Here is a 23158-nt window from a genome sequence, read left to right on the forward strand (position 1 = left end):
GACGACGGCCGGGAAGTTGTCTACAATTAAAAGGACACGTTAGATATAGGAAAATCATTCGTCGGCCGGGGAGGCGTCATCATCATCATCATCGTCGTCGTCGTCATCATCATCGTCATCATCGTCGTCATCGCCAACTTCAGATGCGGTAAGGGCAGAGGACGTGCCCTGTGTGACGACAAGCCCTTCGAGTTTGACAACGGGCGCGTCCAAAAGGATGTCAAGGGTGGCTAATTCTCGCACGGCATCACACAACATGCCCAGCGAGTCCTCCATGGAGGCCGCATATCTAGAAAAAACCAAGGTACGGGGCGTGGCGAGGTTGAATCAGGCTGTTCCACATGTTTGCTAATGCGAGGCCAAGGCAGACGGACGTGGAAAGGCGCTGGCGAAAAACGGATGATGTTGGTTGTTTGAGCACGTCCTTGATGGTCTTGACACACAGAATAGTGCTGCTCATTACTGCGATGCGGGACAGACCGACAAGTCGGTCGAGCACAATGAGAAAGCACGCGTCGAACGGATGCAGCAAAGCAGGACGCCAGAGCCTACCAGTGACAGCTGGTGCCCGCAATTTTTTGGCGGCTTGGCGCGCGGCATTGTTGATGTAGGCGGCTCGACCTAGGACAAAGTGCATTCATCGCAAAAGCGCAGATTCGGTCAGCCACTCGACAGTCGAAGCCAAGCATGGCGCAAGGTTGCGGTTTGAACAAACCTTCAAAGCTGGACTCGGCAGTTGCAAACTGCTCCACGCCCGAGAAGGCAGCAGCAACACCCGGAGCAAAGGCTTGTAGGCATCGAAGCTTGGCATCTGTGGGTTCGCGGGCGTATTCTTTGGTGCAAGCTACAAAGGCCGCTACGGACCCACTGATGGCTCTAATCATAGGAAAAAGCACATTTATGGGTCAGTCTGTTCAACGGCAACAGAAGGGCAGCGGTGGGTGATGGGAAGATGCACGGGTTCTGGCTTTGATGCGCTCTGGGAGTATAAACAGACCGTGTGCAGGCCACAAGCTGGTCCTTGGGCCAGCCCGGGCGCGCTCGGCCTTGTGCTTCGATGCACTGCAAGGCACAGATGCAAAAACAAACGAGAACAAATTCAGGGCGTGCAACTGGAGGGGGCAAAGCTCCATGCCCCAAGCATCCCTTCGTTTAGATTGCGCAGGCACTAGCAGCGAGCAAAGGCATACCGCATCTTGGACGGCTTCAAGTTGGGTGGCCATGACAGAGGCAATGTTGAGCATTTCATCGAGAGCCACAGTGCTTTGCTCGGCCAGCAGGGGCATTTCAAAAACGCGCAGGGCCAGTTCAATGGCAAGTCGGCCGCTGTGTTTGGGTGCGTATGGGCAGGGCTCGTGACGTGAGAAAGGTGCTAAAAGCCATGGCACGGAGCGGGGCAAGTGCCTCACCGAATCAAAGGGTAGGTGTCGATGATGGCAGGGACGGGGGGACGGCAGTCATTGGTTTGAATGCCCATCTATCTCAGAATGGTGAGGTAAGGTCAGATGTGAGAGTCAGGGGGACACATTCGTGCTATGGTCATGTGCCCGTGCATGTTGATGGCGGGAGGCACGGACCATAAAGAGAAGCTGAGCCACGGACTCGGCAATCAAAACACCAGCTTCAGCAATGCCAGCTAATCGGCCCACCAGTGCAGCGGTATCAATGTCGGGTGACTGCAATTGACCTTCAATCTGTCCGACGCTAACAGTGATGAGCTAAGGCAAAGGGCGAGGTACAGTGGGGCCGATTCCCACGCCGAGTTGGCACGGAATAGAGAAGGACCGGGCAGGTGGGATGAGCCATGGTCAACATGCGCGTTTGCTTGAAAGCTTAGAGGAAGAGGGCGGGGAAGACAGGCTTAAGCGGCACGCTTGATGCATGGTTACCTTGGTCTTGCCGATGATGGCGTCGATGCTGCCCAAAAGTGACAGGCGGCTGATGGGCAGAGTACGGTCCGTTAGCAGCAGAGCATCTGATGTCTGTGGCATGTCGGCATGGATATCATCAAACAGCAGCAAGGGGACCGAGGGTCAAAACCTGGAGACGTCCTTCCAATCATACAAGCGGAGCAGGAGAACGAAGAAAAGCGGGAACCGACCGTTTGCAGTGTTTTGATGACGTTATTGGCCACACGCACAGGGTTCTGCAAAGGGTTTGAGCGAACGAGGAAGAGAAACCATTCTCTGAGTGAGGGTAGCTGCAAAGGGCATTACACGGTTGGCCTCATAGGGGCCGACCTGGTGTGGGCTGATGCCGGGATCAGTTCCACGCGCAGCGCAGAGCTGGCGCACAAAGTCGCTGCGCCCACGTCCTTGAACTGCCGCCATTCCGCCCTGGTTTCGATCCTATTGACCAAACAGCACAACATACAGCAACCGACAGTACATCCCATCAAAAAAACAAAACAAAAAACAAAGCCAGCAACACCCCACAACCGAGCATCCAAGCTGAAAGACACCCCCAAAGCTCCAACGCCCTCGACCAAGCGCTCCCCCCTCATCGCTGCCGTCCAGCGGCAGCGGCAGCGGCAGCGGCAGCGCATCCGCCCCCCTTCGTCCTGCTCACCAAGACCTAAGAGAAACTCTGACGTACACCACACTTTAAATATCGTCTGACAATAGAATCTGACATCGTAACAGCTAGAAAAAGAGAGAGAGAGAGCGAGAGAGAGAGAGAGAGAGAGAGAGAGAGACACACACACACACACACACTACGCATTTTACAACTCGCTCGCTCGCTTGTTCGCCCACACACACACACACACACACACACACACACACACACACACACACACACACACACACACATTCAACGTTCCAACTGCACACACGCACCCACACACACATATACACAGCCCCTTCACTTGTTCCGGTCGGCTGTGGCTGTGGCTGTGGGCTGGTGTGATTTGTGGCACTGTTGTGGTGCGGGTGTGAAGGCTGGATGACTGGCAGCTGCTCGAGAACGTGACAAGGCGGGCAGGTTACTCCTGTGTGGGACTGGACCAAGTGAGTAAGTGACTTTGGTCAACGCGAGTCGGCTTGCGAGTATTTTCCGCACACCTTTTGGTTGTTGTTGGATGATTTATTTGAGACAGTGAACATGCGGTGCAGTGTGGACATGTGCGACCTGCCGGGTCGGCGATGCGTGCCAGCCAACAGACACAGCTGCTGGGTACAACTCTCCCCCTCTCTCTGCTCAATCAGCAAAACAAGCGCGTTCAAGGAGAGAAAAGAGAGTTGCTGCTCAAAAGTGTCAACACTTTCTCTATCTCTCTGTGTGTCTTTCTCTGACTCTCTGTCTCTCTGTCTCTCTGTCTGCCTGTCTCCTTCTTGCTCTCACTTGTGTGCGGTATATCTGTCTGTCTCCGTCTCTGTGCGCGGCTGTCGCTCTGTGTCTCTGCCTGCCTACTTGTCTGCCTGTCTTGGTCTCTGTCTTTCTCTTTACACACACACACACACACACACACACCACACACACACACACACACACACACACACACACACACACACACACACACACACACACACACACACACACACACACACACACACACACACACACACACACACACACACACACACACACACACACACACACACACACACACACACACACACACACACACACACACACACACACACACACACACACACACACACACACAAAAACTCTCTTGTGTGTTGTAAGCTCTTTTTCCTGATTGAGGGCAGGTGGCTGTGGCGGCGCTGGCAGACCTTTGTTCAGTTTCTACGACGAGCGCTCTTCTCCGTGGACACCATCATTTGCTGTTGTCCACCCGGCTCCTTTTCTTTTTGTCCTCATGTTGTTGGTGACGTTGTGGTGGATGGTGTCGCGCAAGCACAACGCGTGTGTGCTCGAGTGTGTCGTCTTTTTCTCACACACATGCACACCCACGCATACGCAAACACATGCATGCACACAGCGTATGTGCACCACATAAACGAGGCGCCTGTCATCACCTCACTCATTAAACGGTGCACTTGTGCTCTTGTGCTCTTGGCCCGTGGCCGCTGCAGATTTTGGTTCAAGTCCACACGCTGCTGCCAGCCAAGTCATCCATTTTATCGGTTGCTGCAACAGGGGTATTGTTACAGCAAAGCAAGCAGCAGGCGCGCCAGGCTGTGAACAGCCATGCTCCCATGGTACGGTGTTTACAGCTTTGCATCGACTCGCCGCCCATTGCTTTCTTGCGCCAATCCACTTGGGACGTCCTTGCGTTTCCTCAAAGTCACCAACAGCAAAACAAGCCCCGAACGATCTTTTCACCTCCACTCATCTTCTCCTTTTTGCGTTGTGTCTTTGCTGCCGCACAATGGTGACTGCGTTGCCTCGTTCGGGCTAACCTCAACGCAGGCCCACGTCTTCAAGTAGCCCTGGCTGACTCTACCGTAACGTTCGCTGAGATGGAGTCATCTACAAAGGGCTCCAATCAAGCCGAGCCTCCTTTGCCAAGCCCAGACAACGTGACTAGTGAGGCGTCCTTTCCTCCAACCTCCCTCAACGACATTGACGAGGCCGAGGGTGTGTCAGTTCAGACAACACAGCCCAGTGCGCCGCCGCCACAACCTGCGCCGCTGCAAGCACGCAGGGACCTACATCGTCCGCCCTCGCTCGCAGCCTTTGAGGCTGGGCCTGAAGCTGAAGCTGAGGCTGAGGCTGGGGCTCAGGCTGTCTCAGACTCCGAGCCCGACTCTCCGCTTCACCTTCGCTCCTCCTCCGTTCACTCTGCTGAGCGCCAGCTCCACCGGCGCCACCACTCCCACAACTCTCTCAAAAACGCCGAGAGCAGCGCTCGTCACCGACGAGAAAGCGGCCGTCACTCCTCCCGTGCCAGCTCACGTGGACCCTCGCGCAATGCCAGCCTTACTGACTTTAGCACCGTTCATCATGGGCCGCCTCATGCGTCTCATTCACACCACTACCATTCCCACCCGCACCCGCACCACGTTCATAATCCCGGCCACCGCCACCACGTCACACCCTCCTCTCACACGGTCAAGGGTCGTTTCCAAATCAAACGCACCGACGAGCGCACCGATCCAACACCACCCGAGGATCACGAGTCACATTCCCAGGAGGTGCAAGGCGATAAAGTTGACAACCCCACTGCCGCTCCCCATCCGACCTCGCCATCACTTCAAACTAGCCCTGCGTCGGCGTCGGCGTCGGCGTCGGCCTCCGCCTTGCCGGAGGTTGATCCTGCTTTGATGGCGTCTGCCGAGTCATTGGCCGTCCCTGTCACGCCACCATGCTCGCCCATTGTCGTACAAGAGAGTGAAGACGCCAGCGCCAATGAGGAAGCCCCACGCCGAAGCCGCTTCCGCATCTTGAACACCCACGTGTCAGAATCGAATGAGCGCCTGAATCGCGGCTCCAACTTAGAATCGGACCCCGACTCCGATGCCGGTATGCTCTTACTCCTTGACTTGCCATCGTTCCATTCTCACCCTCGCAAAGGGCCTCGTGTCTGAAATCAAACCTAACTCTAGTTTCTGTCCGATTTCATACATCATCACGGTAGCCTCTGATGCCCCGACGTCGGATGCCAATGACGATGACAACGGCCTTACCCTTCGTTATCTGCAGCAAAGGCGGCCCACGGTTCATAATTCTGCCCCTGAAGAGGAATCCGAGGCCCTCTCCGAGCACGCGCAAAACCTCATCAATCTATTTGCACCGCCCAGCAGTGGCGATGACATGTCCGTTGCTCACGACAATGAGGAACTCACTTCACACACCGACCAGGCCAGCGATGCCCGTGTTGTAGCAGATGCCAGCCAGTCCGTTAACCACAGTCGCAAAACTGTGCGCTTTGATGCCGAGCGCAACCAAACAGAAGGGAATCATGAGGGTCACATCTCAGTTCCGAGGCCCTCCTCCAAGAGTACGACTGCAACCCGCTCCCCAAGTCAACGGCGCCGCATCAACCAGGGTCTGGATGAGGTTTGCCTCTCCTCATTGCCCGATGCCACTCGACGAGCGGATCTGCACAGCGATGCCTCTGCTCGTGCCAGCATCACCCAAGATTTGCATCGCGTGACCAAACGGAACGCAACCTCCCACCCCGGTTTGTCACTGCCTCAAGCCGTGTGGTCATTCACGCGACTCGCTCAATGGGCTCAGCTCATCTGATCGACTGACTTGTTGTTCCCTCTTCGTTCACGCAGATCGGCTCAGTAGCAGTCGTCGTCGAAATTTGGAGACAATTCTGCATAACCGCGTGCATCGCCGCCATGTGAAATCAGACCAACACCACACCGCCGGCTATCAGAGCGAAGCACATTTGCCCTTCAACCCCGACCTGGGCCTCGGCCGCTCTCCGCCCGGCATGAGCGACCTCGAACAAGAGCTCACGCGCAGCAAGTTTCGGTTGGGTACCATTAGTTTTCTGCTCATTTTGGGTGCGCTAGCTGCCATTATTGATTACGTCATCGAGCTGGTCGGCTCGCACCTCGTCAACCTGCGTGGGCGAATCGCCACCAGTACACAACTCAGCTATTCGGCTCAATTTGGCTACTGGATGCTCTCAACTGTCGGATTGGCCGTTGCTGCAACCATGGTAACATTTTACGTGTCTCCAGCCGCGCGAGGCAGTGGTATCCCGGTACGTCTTTCCGAACATGGATGGCTAATCAATACGCGTGCTCCCATCCGTCTTCCTCACCGGCCCCCTCCGTTGGAAATCAGCAACTGCGTGTGTTCCTGTCGGGGGCCAAGATGCAGGGCGAATTCACGGTGCGAACCTTGATTGCCAAGAGCATTGGCTTGACTCTGGGCTTGGGTTCAGGGCTTTTTGTCGGTGCGTCTTGCCGTGGCCCATCTCAATTTGGCGCGTTCCAACAAAAAACTTCTTTCGTCTGGTTATTAAGACAAGTCTCAAAGCAAGGCGAGCGGTGACGCCCAAGTTGTGCCTCCGAACCAAAGAAGACTCATTCACTTCCTATCCTCTCACCAATTCACTCACATTTAGGCAAAGAAGGGCCTTTTGTTCATATTGCCGCCATTATTGCCTTGCTGATGGTGACCTACATCCCGGCTTTTGATGATTTACGAGATAACCTACCCATTGTGCACCAGCTCTGCTCTTCAGCGGCTGCCGTGGGCGTTTCGTCATCCGTGCGTGCTCCAGTGGGTGGGTTGCTCTTCAGCGTCGAGAGTACTTCCGTATCCTACCAAGTCGAGAATTTCTGGAAGGGCTTCTTTGCCTCAGCGGCGGGCGCAGTATTTGTTTACCTCGTGACGGGTGATCACTTCCACTACATCGGCACTGAGCTCAAGCTCAACGGGTTTGATCGCGCTGAGCTGGTCGCTTTCACGATTATCGGCATTGGGGGCGCTCTCCTCGGCGCGCTCTTTGTCCACATCCAGTCCGTTTTCTTGCGCATGCGCAAAAGCCCGCGCTTCCAGTTTCTCACCATCAAAAAGCCCATCTTCATCGACACCATTGCCCTTCTCGTGGCCGTGCTAACGGGCGTGCTGACCTTTGTGACGGGTGACTACTTGCAAAATCCGCTGCGTGATACCTTGGAGGATTTGGTGACCAACCAGACACTTGGTTCATCACCCAATGGGCAGGACTACGGCAATATCTACTCCACCGAAGTGACCCTGCTTGTCATCGGCCTAGTCATCTATTGCCTTAGCGTCATGTCCACCACCCTCTTTCTTCCAGTCGGACTGTTTCTTCCCTGTCTTGTGGCAGGAGCTGCGTGGGGCCGCTGCGTGGGCGAGCTCATGGCTGTCTGGTTTCCGGGACTTCACGTGACACCAGCGGGCTATGCTATTGTTGGTGCAGCAGCAATGGGGGCCGGTGTTACTCGAACCGTCTCTACTGCCGTAAGTCGCACGGTCTGAGCATGTGTGGTTTTTATTTGGCCCAGCCTTTCTTCTTTCATCCACCAGGTTCAGGCGTGAAAGTTGCTGGTTTTTGGCAAGGAGAGCGATGCTTGGGGCCTCGGCGCACCACGTTTCTTTTTGAGTTTTTTTTTTTTTTTTTTTTTTTTTTTAAATGCGAATTCCTCATCTTCTTTTCCCCTTGTCTGTTTGTTTGCAGATTATTGTGAGCGAGAGCGTGGGATCGGTGGCTTATATAGTGCCAGTTGTCTTGGTGGTTTTGTTGGCCATTGCCATTGGTGATCGGCTCAGTCCTTCCAGTTATGACTCGATGTTGATCCACGGCAAGTGGGATTACCTACCCACGATCAAGACGGATGCTGCCTATCACTTGACTGCGGACGAAGTCATGATTCCCTTCAATCAGCTGCGCTTTGATCACCCAGAGACTGGCAAGCCGGTCATCTTGCCCGTGCTTCCCCGCATATGCACGTTAGGCCAGATCAACGAAATCTTACAAACCCCTTATGAAGACTTTGAGGAACTGGTTATCATTGTCGATACCCTCGACAACATGCTTCTACTGGGCACCATCGCGCGGCACCAGCTGAGTCGAGGCACGATTCGCTACCAAGAGCGTCAGCGCATCGACTTCCAGAACCAGATTGAGGCCGATTCAGCACCTCGGCCGGGCGACCCCTCTACCACGTCCACCATGGACTCGGCCATTGAGGTGCAGCTGAAGGCACACGCTCGGCGAAACAAAACAGTTACTGGCTCCGATTTAAGCAATCACTCCACCATTGGTCGCTCTCGCGAGAACACTCTGAGTCGGAGCATGGGCACGTTAACCAAGACTGCTCTACGCCGCCGCCTGAACGAGAGCCCCGCAGCCACGTTAACCAGAAATCTGGGTACCAAGCGGGGCTTGGCCTCGGCCAAGACTGTTCGCAATTATCGCGAACTGCAAATGGCCTACTTTGCCAACCCAGACCATGGCCGGCAATTTTTACGGCAGCTGGAGCTATGTCGCTTGGACCTTTTATCGCTCGACATCTTTGAGATCAATCCCGCCCCCTTTCAATGTATTGGCCACCATCCCGTGTCCGAAGTGTTGAACACGCTTTATGGTCTACATGCTCAATATGCGTGCGTGACAGAGTTTGGCAAGCTCATCGGTATCATTACCAAGTCGTGCATCGTGCGGGCTGTGCGCGATCTCTCACGGCGCAAGCCGGCCCAAGATAACCCTCCTCCCGTCGAGCCCGAGCAATCGGAAACAGCCGATGCGGCAGTTGGGACCGAGCAGCACGGCCAACAAGTTTTTGTTGATGGGGATGGGCTTTCCGTCGGTCCAGATATTTTGCCAGATGCCGACCCTCGTGCGAGCGTGGCAGCGCCGTCAGGGAAACGGCCAAGCGCCCTGTCAACGAAAACTATCGGAAGCGTGAACAACAACAGCACGGTGTCACCCCTCATGTCTCTCTTTGACCCCCCAACACCAGCGGCGGTGGATGATTCGTCCAAGCAGCCGCACGCGGAATCCTTTTCCACATCCCAATCAGCAGATTCTTCTGCTGTAGCCCGGCCTTCAGCAGTCGTTGCATCGGCACGCAAAGCAAAAGATGAGCCAGAGCTGGAGGCCATTTCCGAGGCTGTGACGGACTCATCAAACTCGGCGCGTCATTCTACCCAAGTGGAGCAGGTGCAGAAGCGTGCGTCAGAGGGCCAAACAAGCGACGCGTCAGTTTTTGTCTTTAACCTCGATGATGGTGACATGCTCAACGAGGAGACTAGCGATGGTGCCAATCCTAGTGCACGGGACAGGGGCACAGGGGCAGAGGATGATGCTCATAGTCGATCGCCCCTCTCTGCTGTTGTGAGCATGGTCTAGTGGTGCATCAGAAAAGAGTTTGGCTTTACCTGGGGCTTGCGTGTGACTTTTACGTGCTCGAAATTCTTAGGCTGTTACGCGTCCTGGTAACGGGGACATGTTTATATTTCCTTCCTTTTTAGACGTTTGAAGCTAGGTATGCGACTTTTAGCGGTTGTTCTCTCTCTTTCTCTCTTAGTTGAATGCTTTTTTAGTAGTAGCAATTGTCACATGGCTTCAATGCTACAGATTTAAAATCGAGTTAAAAATGTTGAACAAAACTTGGACAAATTAGCATCCTCATGTTGAGGCCGCTTGTATGGACTGCTTGTTGGGCCTTTGCCTCAAATTCGGATGCATGCTCCGACAGTGTTTGCAAACGTTCATTTTCAGTTGATATGCACGTGTCAACTTTTTGTGAGCGTTCAATTTTTTTTGTGAGAGTAGTACTTTTCTTTGGAGCGCACCGAGCCTTTACCGCCGGATAGTCGAGATGGCGGTCTGCAATTCATGCAACATAACCTTAGCCTTGGCTGCCTGGGCACGCGCTGTTTCTTCAGCACGCTTGGATCGGGCCAGCTCAGCTTTGCGCTGCTGCAGCTGAATTTTCCATCGGCGCTTGCGTTCCTCGTCTGGTAAATCCTCTTCATCTGCACTGTCCACTTCTGGCGCCAAGGTAGCGGTAAAGGTTGCAGCAGGCTGTGCTCGCTGTTGCAGGACATCTTCTGGTTCAGCATCCATCTCCCCGTATACAGGCACATCCTCCAATGCAGTCATGGCGGCGGTGTCGACCGTGTCAGATGCGTTTGCTTGATCAGTGGCAGGTGCACTAAGGTTTGTGCGAACCCAGACCCCGCACGCGCGCAGCACATCACTGGCCGTGCTAAGCTGCGATGCGAGTAATTCGAGTCGCTCTTGTTGAGCACGAGCGAATGCCAAGCGCACACAGGCAGAAGACTCTGACGACCATGCCAACAGCTCATCATACAAAGCCTGGGCCTCATGGCGCAGGGAAACATCTACATGTCGGCGTGTGGCATCAACATCAAAGAGGCTGGCTGCTCCGGTGGCAAAGGCACCTTGTGCCGGTGGAGGCAATGCTTCAATCGTCCGTTGCGAAGACGTGCGCATAATTTCGAGACATTGTAATGCTGAGGCGCTGGCGGCGCTATCCAACATGTGGGTCACACTTAATTGATGCGTCTGTGCTGCTGTTAACAAGGAATGCGTGCGCTCCATCCTTTCAGCCACTCGTGGGAGTGATTCTAGCGCCGTCTTTAGCGTGACTGCCGTACAGCGGCCGCCCAACAATAACATGGCCACAGTGCTACATCCACACGTGATTAGAGAGATGATGAGGCACAGCTCTGATGAGCCCTGTCGGGACAATATTTGTGGCCTATTTGGGCAACACGCGAGCGGAATCCAGAAAGCTTTTTAAGAGACATACCGGAGGAACCCTGATGTGCTAATCAAGCCTTGTTGATGAATGTGCTGGTATGGTGGCCCATTGTTCAAAGTGAGCGAGCTCTTCATTGCCAACATGGCAGGGCAGGGAAAGGTTGGCGTACGTACTTGCAGGTGGTCCAGTGACCATTGATTCGTTTCGCGCGCTCGTGCAGCGAGCGCGGCGGCGGCCGGGCTCCAAAACTCTTGTGTCCAGGTGCCTGTATATGCATGCGTGGAGGCTTGGCGTGAACAAGTCAAGAATTGGCAGCCCTGTTGGTTTTGATTTTTTTCTGCCAAGCTAAAAGCAAACCTGGATGCGAGCTGGGCCAGGCTAGTAAGGGGTCCGACAAAGTTGGATCGTCTGCCTCAGCTATCACCTGCACGAGATTCTCCTGCACAGCCAACAATCCTTCGCTACCCGCAAAATCGATGGCAATGCGCAAGGGCCGGGCAATCTCGTGCCTGGACTCAACGTTGGTGGGCAAGCCTGTTCCCCACCGCTGTGCCATGACTTCCAAACGTCGTATCAGGCTGAGACTCTCGGACAAGCGCGCTTCCTGTGCTTCGATGCTGGTGAGGCTCTTTGTGACCTGGTGATAGTGCTTTCGCCAAAAGTTCCAATGCGCAGCTGAGGCTGTCAAGTATGCGGTCGAGGCCATGGAGATCAAGCCCATACAAGCGTCCTTCCAAGAAATGGACAGCATGGGGCTGGCATCAGTTTCATCCTCAAAAAACTCTGCGACAAAGCCAAGGAGATCACTCTCTTGAACAGTTTCTTGGACGGTCATCTGCATGCTCTGGGTGGTGCTCTGAAACTGCCAAAACGCCTCGCGCATCCAAGAGGGGCATAGCGCTGCAATCACCACCGTAGTGGCGCGATCTACCAGACCCGATAGGTCAAACATTTTGGCTAGATGCCAGGCGAGCCAGCAGGAGGTAGCCGTCCCGAAGATTAATTGCCAGCGCAAGGCTTGCCATGTAGCCTGGCGTTCCAGAGCTTGCACATCATACTGATCGAGGATGAAGAGGGCATCGTGCTCTAGGAGCAATGGACACGCCAGAATCTCGCGCGCCAACTCAATGCGCCGCAACTGCTCCAGCTCTTGCTGGCCTGCAGGTCGAAATCGCTTGATCCAGCCTTGTAACCAGTGTATTGTTTGCTGCCAGCGTGGCCATGTTTGTGGCACAGGTGCCTTGACATGCTGCTGGACAAAAGCAGTTTCGGATGCAAAATTTTGTGCATCCACGTCTAGGTCACACAGAACATGGTGTCAGGTTGGGAATCGCACATTTTAGGAGACAAGATTGAGTACAAGACGGGGTGCAAAACAACCTTGTAGATAGGCGGCCAGCGGGCTATTCTACAATAGCGTCATGTAGTGTATGCAAAGGCGGCGTGCATGGTATTAGAGGGCGGTTGCTTGTTGCAATGTCAAGAGGCATGCGCGGTGCAAGTTCAAAACACACGATTCCCACCTGCATCACCAGTCCAGCCATGTTGTGGGGCGAGCGCTGTGTGCGTTGAGCTCAGCTGCTATCGCTAGGCCTGACCGTGGTGGCGGCGTTTTGACCACTGGCTATCTTAGCATTCCAAAGTCAAGCACATCTCACAAATGCACAATGCCCAGACAGGGCAAAGCGCAGGGCCCAAAACCCTGTCGTCCTCTCCGCCGCGCGTCTCACAGGGACAGGCACTTGCAATGTCTCACTCCTCGACGTTTGCGGCACAAGCAAATTTGAGCCCAAGTTGGTCAGAGAAAGGGGCTTGGACTGTCAAGCTCGTTATACCCAGTTAATTTGGCATGTAACCCCCGTCTGTCAGACCTGCCACCGGTTCTTTGAGTCTTTCAGTCGTCGTACACACTCAGACGCACACTCGCGCGCGCGCGCACATACAAAAATGGCTCCACCTGCTCCGCCGTCGCCGCCGCCCGTTGCTCTTGATGCGATAGTGTGAAGAACATGACACTATGGACCTTCATTTGTCAGACCATTTTTTGTGGCGCGGTAAGTATAATGTGATTCTTCATTTTTAACATTGTTCGTATGGAGTCTCGAGCCCTCATGTCGAGTCCGAGTCGAGTCACAGGTTCGCGGGTGGTGGAAGGCACTGCAGTCGTAGCTCAGCTAGCTATTGGCACTGATGGAGTGGTAAATGCAGTGGGTTGAGCGATTTGCGGTTTTCGATGAAAAGCAGGTGTGACGCGGCGTGGAAGATGGGGGGGCTCTCCGTCAAAGTGTCAAAGTGGGCAAGAGTGATTGTACAAAACCAGCGGACTCCGATATCGACAAGGCAACAAACAGTCATGACAAGCGATGGGTGCAGACACCAGCGGCGTCCACTTCAAAGACGCGTCAATGCCAAGCTAAGGAGGGGGTTGATTGGAAGGACAAAAAACATGCTTTAACAATACACATTTCATGCACAAGCAAGCATTAAGATGAAAATGCTTGCGATGAAATGGCGTCATTCGATGCAAGCAGACGCCCAATATCATGACACCGTATAGCGCTGACGCCACCCGGATCATGAGACTTCTTGGAGAAGAATTATCGATCGAGTTGCATTTTCTACCTAGTTGTCTGGACTGGACAACTAGTAGGAAGCTCTGCCACTACACACTGAAACTTGTTGACTTGGCAAAACATACGACCACGCGGCCCTGCTGACGCCTTTTGTTGCAAAGCATCATCGGCATGGCCGCCTGCAACAACATTGAGCAAGGCGCAGACATGACTATCTTTGATGAACTGCTGGAAGAGCGCATTCAGTATGTTTTGGGAGACTAACCCCGCGTGCTTTTGTGTCCGCGTGCACGGTTGCTCATCCTGTTTCACTGACACGTCTTGCTAGAGATGCTGCCTCGGCCATGTCGTCTGGCTGGTCTATTGTCGATCCCAGCGATGGTATGTTCATGTGTCTCTGTAAATTAAAAAAAAAAAAAAATTATGGTGAAGTTTTTCCATTAACTTCTGCGAGATTGATCAAACTGCACTTCTCACTCAGTATGCTGCTCCATCGTTGTGTGCTCGGTCGTGCATGCTCGTTTTTAGCCTCCAGCGCAGGCATCGAACATGGCTCTTTGGCACAAAGTGACGCAAGTCCAGGAGTCACGCCAATGACGGCCGCTATGCCATCTGATGCGCCCCGTACTGCCTTAGCGTCGCCCATCACTCGTGGAGGCGCAGGAATCCAGATCAATGCTGATGGCACGTACACGATCAAACACAGTGCCACTCTCAATGTGATGGTGATGGCCAATTTGTGCTTTACCTGGGCCTCTGCTCAATTTGAGAAGATCAGGGACTTTGGCCTAGCTGCAGGCAAACGCCCCGGCTGTCTATTGCTGGGTGACAGCGGCGTGGGCAAGTCAATCTTGATGATGACGTTGGAGGGTGTTCGCTTTGAGGAGGGTCGAACTGCTGGTGGACGCAAGCAGCTCAACCTTGAATACGGCACCCCACCGAGATACCGCGGCCTAGTGGGCAACGGGACCGAAGCGCACACGGTGATACCTCGACTTGCCATGCTTGAGGATGCAGTCTTCATTGACCCTCCTGGCTGGACAGAGACGCGCAACGAGACGCTCGGCCTCATCAACTGTATTCTACTACGACAACTCCTCGAGGCTATACAGCGCAGACGCATTGTACTTGTGCTTAATTATAAAAGCATGAGCGGCGCTGGCTATCTAGCCAACCAGCTGCAAAGCCTGAACCGACTCTCGCCCGACTTTGCAGCCTTGCAGCCTGGTTTCGTTTGTCTCTTTAGCCATTTGGAGGCTGAAACGGATGCAGAGGCCATTATTGAGCACCTCGATCAACATGCAACCCGCCTGGATGTTTCCGAGTCTGTTTTTCAGCAAAATGTGCTTGCTCACATCATTTCTCAGCTGCGTCGCTGGGGCAACGCGCTATTGCTTCGCCCACACTTGAAGCAGCCCTCCCCAGAACATCTTCGCGATTTGCTCATCAACGGTCTCAGTGATTGTCAGGCCCCATCCATACCGCTGGGTTCACCCCTACAAGATGGCAAGTTGGCTGCTGTGCAAAATGCCGCCAACAACGTGCTTGAACGCCTACACGACTGCTTGAACGATTCTGATCGACCCAGTTGGGCCTCAGGTGTCAAGATGTTGTCCACGTTACGCCGACTCAGTGCCCTGCTGGCCAATGCCTACATCACCTCACTGTATGACAAAGCCTTGGGTTCTTTGTATGGCATGTTTTCCTGCCACACGCAAGGCTTTTTGAGCACGCTGCGTCAGAACAGCTTTGAAGCTTCGCGCGACCACTTTGCGGCACTCCAGCACCTTGATGCTTACAACAAAGAACTGCGGCAGCATCAAGCAGTCGACCACGGCTTGTTTGCCCGTCTCTACTCATACTGCGGTCTTTCGATGCCAGAGACTACCACTTGGGACCAGGAAATGCTCAAAAGTGACCTTTTAAAGCAAGCCCAAGACTGGGGCACGACCCTGGCAACGCAGACGATGGAGGCCAACCAAGAGCAGTCGTTTGCACCACGACCAGAGGCGATTGAAGTAGCCACAACTTTGACTCGCTTTGATCAGCATCTGGGCTCTCTTTGTTGCGAGTCTCCCCTCTGGAACCCAATTGCACAGGATCTGCAACGACAAGCACGCGAGAGCCGAGCTATTGGCAACAGCATCATCGAGTGCCTGTCCCATGCGGACACATCCAACAAGACTCCAACAAATGCATCGTGGCAAGCTTTGCGCAATTCTTTCAATCTACTTTCACGGGCCCAGGCCTACAGTGCTCTCGTTGAGCTCGAGGAAACCAGAACCCTGTTTAATGAGCAGCAAGTGCAGATAAGCCACGCCTACGAAAAGGTGTGTGATCATGTCGCTGAGATTGTGAGTTGCTTGGCCCACGAGCACGTTGACGCCGAAGCCAGCCGGGATCTTTGCATCCTGATGCAACTACTCCGGATCTTGGACGACTCCTTTGACAAAGAATGTCACGCTGCTAGCGCCAACCGTCCACAGTATCGGGAGCAGCTGGCGCGTTTTGAAGCAGCCATCCGTGAGCGCATCTGTAATGCCATCTCCACAGCCCAAGACGGGGCCCGCCTCGAGAAAACCCGACAAGCACTCGACCAGCTTCTGATTCTGCTTATGTGCTTTCAGTCCAATGAGGTGGTGCGTGATGCGCATCGCCATGCCTACAGTTTGCTCTGTCAGCTCGCCACCAAGCAAAGCATGTGCCAGGCCAAGCTCAATACCATTCTTCAATACGAAGCAAACGGAGAAACGTTTCGCGATATGGCTGTTGCCATTCGGGAGCTTGAGCTTTGGAGTTGGCTCGACCCGATGCTTGCAGACGGTCGCTTACTGTGCGAGCCCACCCGTGCCAATGGCGATCCAACAAACGAGCCCAGCCGCAGTTTGTCCATCGCAAACATACAGAGCGTTGTCGAACAGACGGTGGAGGGTCTTCGTGAGTGTCTGCGTGCAGCAGTGGTCAATGTGTCGTCGTCTCTCATGAACGTCAACGCTGTGCAGCCCGAACGTGAGCTCGAGTGCTTGAAGCACATGCACCCAGTGAAACAAGTGATAGGTGAAGAATTTGTCGATGAGCAAGTGGCTCTGCTTATCAATAACCTTGGTGGTGTGCAAACACGCTTGAGTGCCTTTGACATAAGCCAAACCACTGAGGGCGTGCGCGAAGAAACGCTGCAGTGGCTCTCGTCTTTGACTCTGCAGGTGGAGCAGCTGAGCTCTTGCTACCCCATGCTGCGCAGCACAGCATGGGCAGCGTTGTTGCAAAGCCTGGCAAGCAGCCGTGCTCAGATCGTCGACAACGTTCGCGCGTTGGTGAGGCAGCTACATGAAGCTGTGCGTGAAAAATTGGCAAGCCCGCAGCCAGCAACTGCTGGCGCCGAACTTGATCTTTTGGCCAGCTTGGTGCGGAGTCAAGATCACGAAATTCAATCCATTGTGGACCCCGTCTACAATAAGGCTCAACAGGATCTGCGACGCCGCTTCGAAGAGCTGCGGACCCAATACACGGAGCACATGAGTGCCGGTGGTGTGGAAATGGCACAGACAGTCAAGAACGTGCTTATCAGCACAGTGGTCCTTGAGTTGCATTTGCCCGAGGTAGCCGATATCCTGTCCACCCTCGAAGTGATGGATGCAGAAGCTATGACCAAGGTTAAAGATGAATTGTCACGCAGTCTGGCGGACGTGGACTACGACCAAGTTCAGGGAATTTTGACCGAAGTCCGGCAGGCGGCCCAGCAAACGCCTGAGTGGCGAGCACCATTCAGTACTCTTTGTGGGCTTGCTAAACGTGAGCTGCAGCGGCAGACATCTGAAGCTTTGAACGCAGCCAAGCGCCACGCTCGCACTTGCACACGCGCGCGTGCACCCACCGAGGCACGTGCGGACGCTTTGAGCCAACTGGACGAGCTGGATCGCTTCTTCTTCAGCCTGGAGGTGCTTCACGGGGAGGTTACCGAGCCCGACCTGCAAAAGATTGACGAAGGCTTTGCCGCAATCGTGCTGAAGGTCGCTGAGGACTTGTCACGACGCCTGGGCATAGCTCTTGCTGCGTATCGCTTTACCGCATTTCACGATCTGTATCTTGACCTCGAGGCGTGGGAGTGTTTGAGCCGCAATGAGGCTGCCAATGCGTGTTTCTTGACCATTCAAAACAAAGTCAACACATTGAGTACTGACGTGGAACAACATGTCAGACAGCTGATCGCTGCAGCCGATGGTGTTACGCTGGCTAGTGTCGTACAAGCCTTTGTCAATGCGCGGGATGAAAGCGCCGAGCTGTTGCAGCATGTGCTTGATCTACCGGCTCTCGCCAACAGAGTCTGCGACTGGGTGTCTAGTGCCGCTGAGCAAGAGCTTGTGGCTATTCAAGCATCGCTGTATCACGAGAGGCAAAACTTGAAAGTGGTCGAGGACCGTCTGGACCGCTACAACCGATGCTTCTACTTTCCTCTGCAGAGCAAATCTTTGCCACCCTTTCAGACTGAGCAATCTCGGTTGAGTCAAGATCGTCAGCGCCTCCAAAAGGCAATGCAAAATATACTGCACAAGAGCCGGTATCCAGCCTTGACACCACAGGTGGCGCATGGCCTGCTCCAACGGCTTAATACCAGCAAGCCGGAGCACATGCACGCCTTTATTGACGTCGCTAAAACCACCTGCCAAAAAGCTATTGAGGACATTCTGCAAGGACGATCCCATAATGAGTTAGGGGTCAAGGTCACTCCTGACGCCCTGGATCGCTTGGCAGGCCTGACTGCATTTCACGCCGGGCTCACGCAGTCGACGCTCAATGAGACGTTTGTGCAAGATATCTTGGGGGAAGTCCTGACCACAGCAGAGCGCGCCATTGCCTCGCAGCTTCATGCAGATTTGAAGCAGTGCTTCGACTCCTTCGTCAATTGGCGCATTTTGGAAGCTGAAGCAGCATGCGAGACTATTCAGACCAGCTTTGACCGCTTCAAAGCACTGAGTCCAGCGGCATCTGTCCCCCTTGAGCCTCTGCTCGCTCAGGTTCTATCAGAAAAATCAGTCAAATCAACCACCTTTCAATATGGCAGTGACCGGGTGGATCAACTCAGTCTTACAGACTTGACTCAGCCAAGCTTTCAGGCCAAAACCCTGTGGGAAAGACTGCAGGTGCTGCAGCGGGCGGCGAAAATGTACGAAGAACAAGCTCCTGCCATCGTGGTTCAGAACAGTCGCATGTGCAACCCTCACGACACTTTGCAAAAGATTCAGCGACACTGGAGCGACCTGTGCCAGCAAGTGGTAGCGGCCGTTCAGAGTCATCTCCATGCGCCTGGGCCAACAAAAACAATTGGCGCGTTGCATCGTGTTCTTACCAAACTTGCTTTGGACCCGCAGCCCTGGCTTGAGGCAGATCTCAAGCAAGCACAAGAAAATGTCGAGACTAGCTTGATGCAGTTTGCCGCAGCTGCCGCCGATCGAGTACCCAGTCACGTGGCCGAGAAGAAATGGGGACCTTTGAACAAGGAAATGCGCTTCTCGTTTGATCTGGCCGCAGACCTGACATCGTTTTCAGATGCATCGCGCATCGGCACCATGCAGGAAGAGGCATTGAAGGCTGAGCTCGACAAGCGAACCGAACCATTTGTCGACGATTTAGAGCAGCTGGCAACGTGTCTCGTCAGCATGCAAGAGCTGGCCTCGAATAGCATCTCTGGTCACATCAAGCATCAAGTCAAGCTCCTCACAACCAAGCGACTGCACGAGCTTCGTCAGTCGGCCGGTGGCAATCGCCGAAAGGAGCGTGACAATGATCTTTGCCTTGGACAGCTTCTGTCTAGGAGAGAACATGGCAGGTATGGAGAAGAGGTCAAAGCAGGCCACCCACAATTCGAAGCCGCACGCATCAAACAGCGTCAGGAGGCAACGCTTGGCATGGGCATTGACCAGGCTCTGAAGGAGATGACCAAGCCAGAAAATTCCGCAAAAGTTTCGCCTGCTCATGCAAATCGTCTACGCGATGCTTATGGCGCGTATCGCTCCGAGTTTGAAAGTCACATGAAGAACCCCAATCAAGTACCACGTCTGGTGGCCCAAGTGCAAGCCAATTGCCGCAAACTGGCTCAGACACCTTCCAAAATGTCACAACAACTGCCCGGTCTGTTAGCACTGTTGTCGGCTATCTGGAGCCTGACCAGCCTAGCAGAACTGGCCGAAACCACACGAACACACCACGGCATTTACAAGGAGCTTCATGTCGTGCAAGTTTTGGCTCTGCTCGAGCTTTTGGGGTTTGGTGCCGGCGATGATTCCCTAACTCGTTTCGGCACGTGGATCAAGGCCTTTGTGGGCGGCCAGGAAAACAAGCTTGGTGGAGCTTTTGTGCAGGTGCAAACTGGCGGTGGCAAGAGCATCATTTTGGGCTTTGCTTGCGTGCTCTATGCGTTGTTGGGCTTCGATGTATCATGTGCGTGCTACAGTGACATCCTGAGTTCGCGCGACTACAAGGATTTTGAGGCATTTTTCAAGACCATGGGGGTACATGGCAACATTCGATACAGCACCATGCAGGCCTTGGCTGAAAGGGAGCTGAATGCGCGGGGATGCATGCGTACAGCCGTTCAGCGTTTGATTGCCGACAACACCCTGTCTAAGCGCAAGAAGCCCAAAGCCTCACGGCCCAAGATCTTGCTGGTCGATGAGGTTGATGTCCTTTTCGCCCCCATCTTCTTAGCTGAGACTTATAATCCCTTGGCATCACAGAAGGACGCAGACTTTGAGAGTATCTTGCGGACACTATGGCAAGATGCAACACTGTCCCTGGAGCAAGTGATCAACCTTGAGGCGTCCCAACGTCTCTTGCAACGCTACGCTCATGTTCATGACTACATCATGACGACTTTGAAGAAGCTCGTGAAAGACCGGGCGGCACATGCGGCCGAAGAGCACCCGTACACAGTTCAAAATGGTCGGATCGCATATGATCTCGCTGGGCTCGATCAACCTTCAACAAGCACTTTTTATGGATATGAGACTCAATACGCCTATCTGACCGAAGAACACCGTGCCGACGAGCCGAACACGATTCAGTCGAAATTTGCCTTACATGCGAATGCAGGCAACTTCAGCTTTTTCAAGATGATTCAGAACTTTGATGTGGTCGGTGGCCTTTCGGGAACACTGCCCGACGACATGACAGTGCTGAAGAGAGAACTCAATGTTCAGCGATCGACGGCCTTACCCAGCATGTACGGTGAACACAAATTGCGGCGTGATCGTGTGCAGATTGTTGCAGACTCTGATCGCTTGCATCAGCAGGTCGCGGAGGAGTGCTTGAAGCAATCCGAAGGTCGCGCTGTGATTGCTTTTTTTAAGGATACAAAGGACTTGCAAGCGTTCATGGCATCCACCCCGTTTAAAAGCCAGCTGGCAGGCCTGACAATCAACATCATCGACAAGGACCAAGCCGACATACCGCAGCGCATCCACCAGGCTACCAATGCGGACACCGTGACACTGGCAACAGCCCCTTTTGGCCGTGGCTCGGATTTCGTCGTATTGGACCGCAACATTATCGACAATGGCGGCGTGCACGTGATTCAGACGTTCTTGTCACAAGATATTGCGGAGGAAATCCAAATCCAGGGGCGTACGGCGCGTCACTCCAACCCAGGAAGTTACCGTTTGATCCTATCATTGCCGGATCTGAAGCGTCTACTCGGCTCTGACTTGCTCAATTCATTGACGGAGGGTGCATATGAGGGTGTGCCTGACGTGCTTGATCAAGCGCGGCGCAATTTGCACAAGGAAACTTTGAATAAGTTGTTTGACAAGTTGAAGGCTTGTGAGGGTAGCCATGCCCGTTCGATGCAATTCATGGACGCACTCTTCGCCGGACCCGAAGGCAATGTACAGGAAGCCATCCAACTCTTCTTGAGTCACAACTAAAGTCAAAGTCCGAAAAAGCGAAAACGAGCAAGCGCTCACATGTTTGTCAAATGTTCTTTCGATGGACACGTTAAAATTTTCGATGTGGACGTACATGTATGTGTTGTGTGTGCGTGATTCGAACAGAAGAGAATCAATTGAAGAGGACGAACTTCGAGATCAAGTCGTGCCCACACCAAAAAGCAAAAAAAAAAAGCAAAAAAAAAAAATTAAAAGGAACAGAAAAAAAAAAGAAAAAGTAGAAGCGCATAAGGGAAATAAAAGACTTTCAGCACGCATAGGGGTGCGAAAACAGCCACTGAACGGCAGCCAGCTAGTTCAACGCTATACCCCGCCACGAAGAACCCCTTCGTGGTTTACACAAGTCAAATCAAAACAAAAAAGAAGAAGATGCAACGAAAACCAAAAAGGAAAAAACACAAAACAGGTGCGAAACTTCTCTCAACCCAAACAGTTGGGTTGAGAGAAATCATGATCGCACTCCGCTTCACACCACACGATAAAATACACAAAATCTTAGCCGAGCCGATGAAAATGGATAAGGTTGTTCGCATACATGAAGCCAATGTGACGAAATACACCGCACTACAAGGGCAGCCACGTGCGACTTAAAATGGTCAAAATTGTTCTGGCGAAAGCGATGCAGATGTAGGTGACAGTTACTCGTCAACCTCGTCATCCTCTTCTTCCTCGCCAAAGCCATCAAAATCATCAGCAAGATCAGCTCCAGCGACATCAGTGTAGCCAACATCATCAGCAGGATCAAAGTTGAGGTCTTCTTCCTCAGCGTTAACATCCATGTATGCCTCGGGGCCATCATCCAGGTCGTCATCCAGGCCATCGTCACCAAAAGGGTCGTCAAGCGCACCCTGGAAAGTAACATCATCATACGTTGCATCGCCTGGTACATCCAGATAACCGGCTTCCTCCTCCACACCATCAACTGCATCGAGACCCTGCATGCCGCCGAGCTCCTCATCGGCGCCAACGGCCAAGTAGCCATCACCATTGCCGTCCATATTGTCATCTTCATCAAAGTCCGTAGGCGCCACATCTTGGTAGAAGCCATCCTGATCGATGTCTGAACCAGCATCATCCGCAGGCAAACCAACCTCGCCATAAACACCCTCTTGATCTGATGTATCAACGTTGCCATCTGTAGAGCAAATCGCAAAATATGAGAGCCCGCCATGGTACACATGTCTCTCGTCAAGAAGCCGCATAAAGAGAAGACCGGCGGTGTGGAGAGTGCCAAAACTTACACAGCGGGTTAATGACACCCGTACGGTAGCTTGAATCCCCCTTGAAATTCTGCAAGCACATAAAACGCTGTGAGACAATGCATCGAACAAGCCCAAACTAAGAACGACAAAGGCATCATAACTTACAGCATCGGGGGCCTGGGCAGCCTTGGGGTTACGTCGACGACGAACAACAAAGATGATCACAATGGCCACCAAGACCACGGCGGCCACAGCGCCGCCAATCATGGGCCCAGCAGAGCTCGAGCTCGAGCTGCGCGATCCTTCCGCAC

The 23158-nt window shown here is 53.5% G+C and overlaps 4 protein-coding genes across 4 annotated transcripts; 2 read left to right on the plus strand and 2 right to left on the minus strand.

The window, feature by feature from the left end:
- Window positions 1–54: 54 nt before the first annotated feature.
- MONBRDRAFT_25487 (uncharacterized protein) lies at window positions 55–3992 on the minus strand (the record flags this gene model as incomplete). The annotated part of the gene is made up of 16 exons (XM_001745906.1): window positions 55–289; window positions 375–462; window positions 553–621; window positions 716–876; window positions 998–1062; window positions 1191–1326; window positions 1410–1477; window positions 1578–1718; window positions 1890–1982; window positions 2102–2146; window positions 2241–2348; window positions 2596–2740; window positions 2838–2947; window positions 3063–3194; window positions 3412–3750; window positions 3915–3992. 16 exons carry the CDS (start codon window positions 3990–3992, stop codon window positions 55–57), a joined length of 2013 nt encoding a protein of 670 aa, XP_001745958.1.
- A 435-nt stretch (window positions 3993–4427) lies between these two features.
- On the plus strand, window positions 4428–10004 carry MONBRDRAFT_32448 (uncharacterized protein; the record flags this gene model as incomplete). Its single annotated transcript, XM_001745769.1, has 6 exons — window positions 4428–5430; window positions 5546–6091; window positions 6192–6628; window positions 6712–6823; window positions 6995–7860; window positions 8078–10004. 6 exons carry the CDS (start codon window positions 4428–4430, stop codon window positions 9749–9751), a joined length of 4638 nt encoding a protein of 1545 aa, XP_001745821.1. The 3' UTR covers window positions 9752–10004.
- A 200-nt stretch (window positions 10005–10204) lies between these two features.
- MONBRDRAFT_37097 (uncharacterized protein) lies at window positions 10205–13036 on the minus strand (the record flags this gene model as incomplete). Its single annotated transcript, XM_001745907.1, has 4 exons — window positions 12656–13036; window positions 11557–12381; window positions 11306–11397; window positions 10205–10898 (listed from the first exon to the last, which is right to left on the minus strand). Exons 1-4 carry the CDS (start codon window positions 12674–12676, stop codon window positions 10205–10207), a joined length of 1632 nt encoding a protein of 543 aa, XP_001745959.1. The 5' UTR covers window positions 12677–13036.
- An 840-nt stretch (window positions 13037–13876) lies between these two features.
- On the plus strand, window positions 13877–22709 carry MONBRDRAFT_25490 (uncharacterized protein; the record flags this gene model as incomplete). The annotated part of the gene is made up of 6 exons (XM_001745770.1): window positions 13877–13950; window positions 14034–14086; window positions 14342–21585; window positions 21934–22051; window positions 22145–22225; window positions 22324–22709. The coding sequence occupies 6 exons, from the start codon at window positions 13877–13879 to the stop codon at window positions 22707–22709; spliced, it is 7956 nt and encodes a 2651-aa protein (XP_001745822.1).
- Window positions 22710–23158: the final 449 nt, after the last annotated feature.

The sequence above is a fragment of the Monosiga brevicollis genome, genomic scaffold, assembly GCF_000002865.3.
Source record: "Monosiga brevicollis MX1 MONBRscaffold_10 genomic scaffold, whole genome shotgun sequence".
Taxonomy (NCBI): domain Eukaryota; class Choanoflagellata; order Craspedida; family Salpingoecidae; genus Monosiga; species Monosiga brevicollis.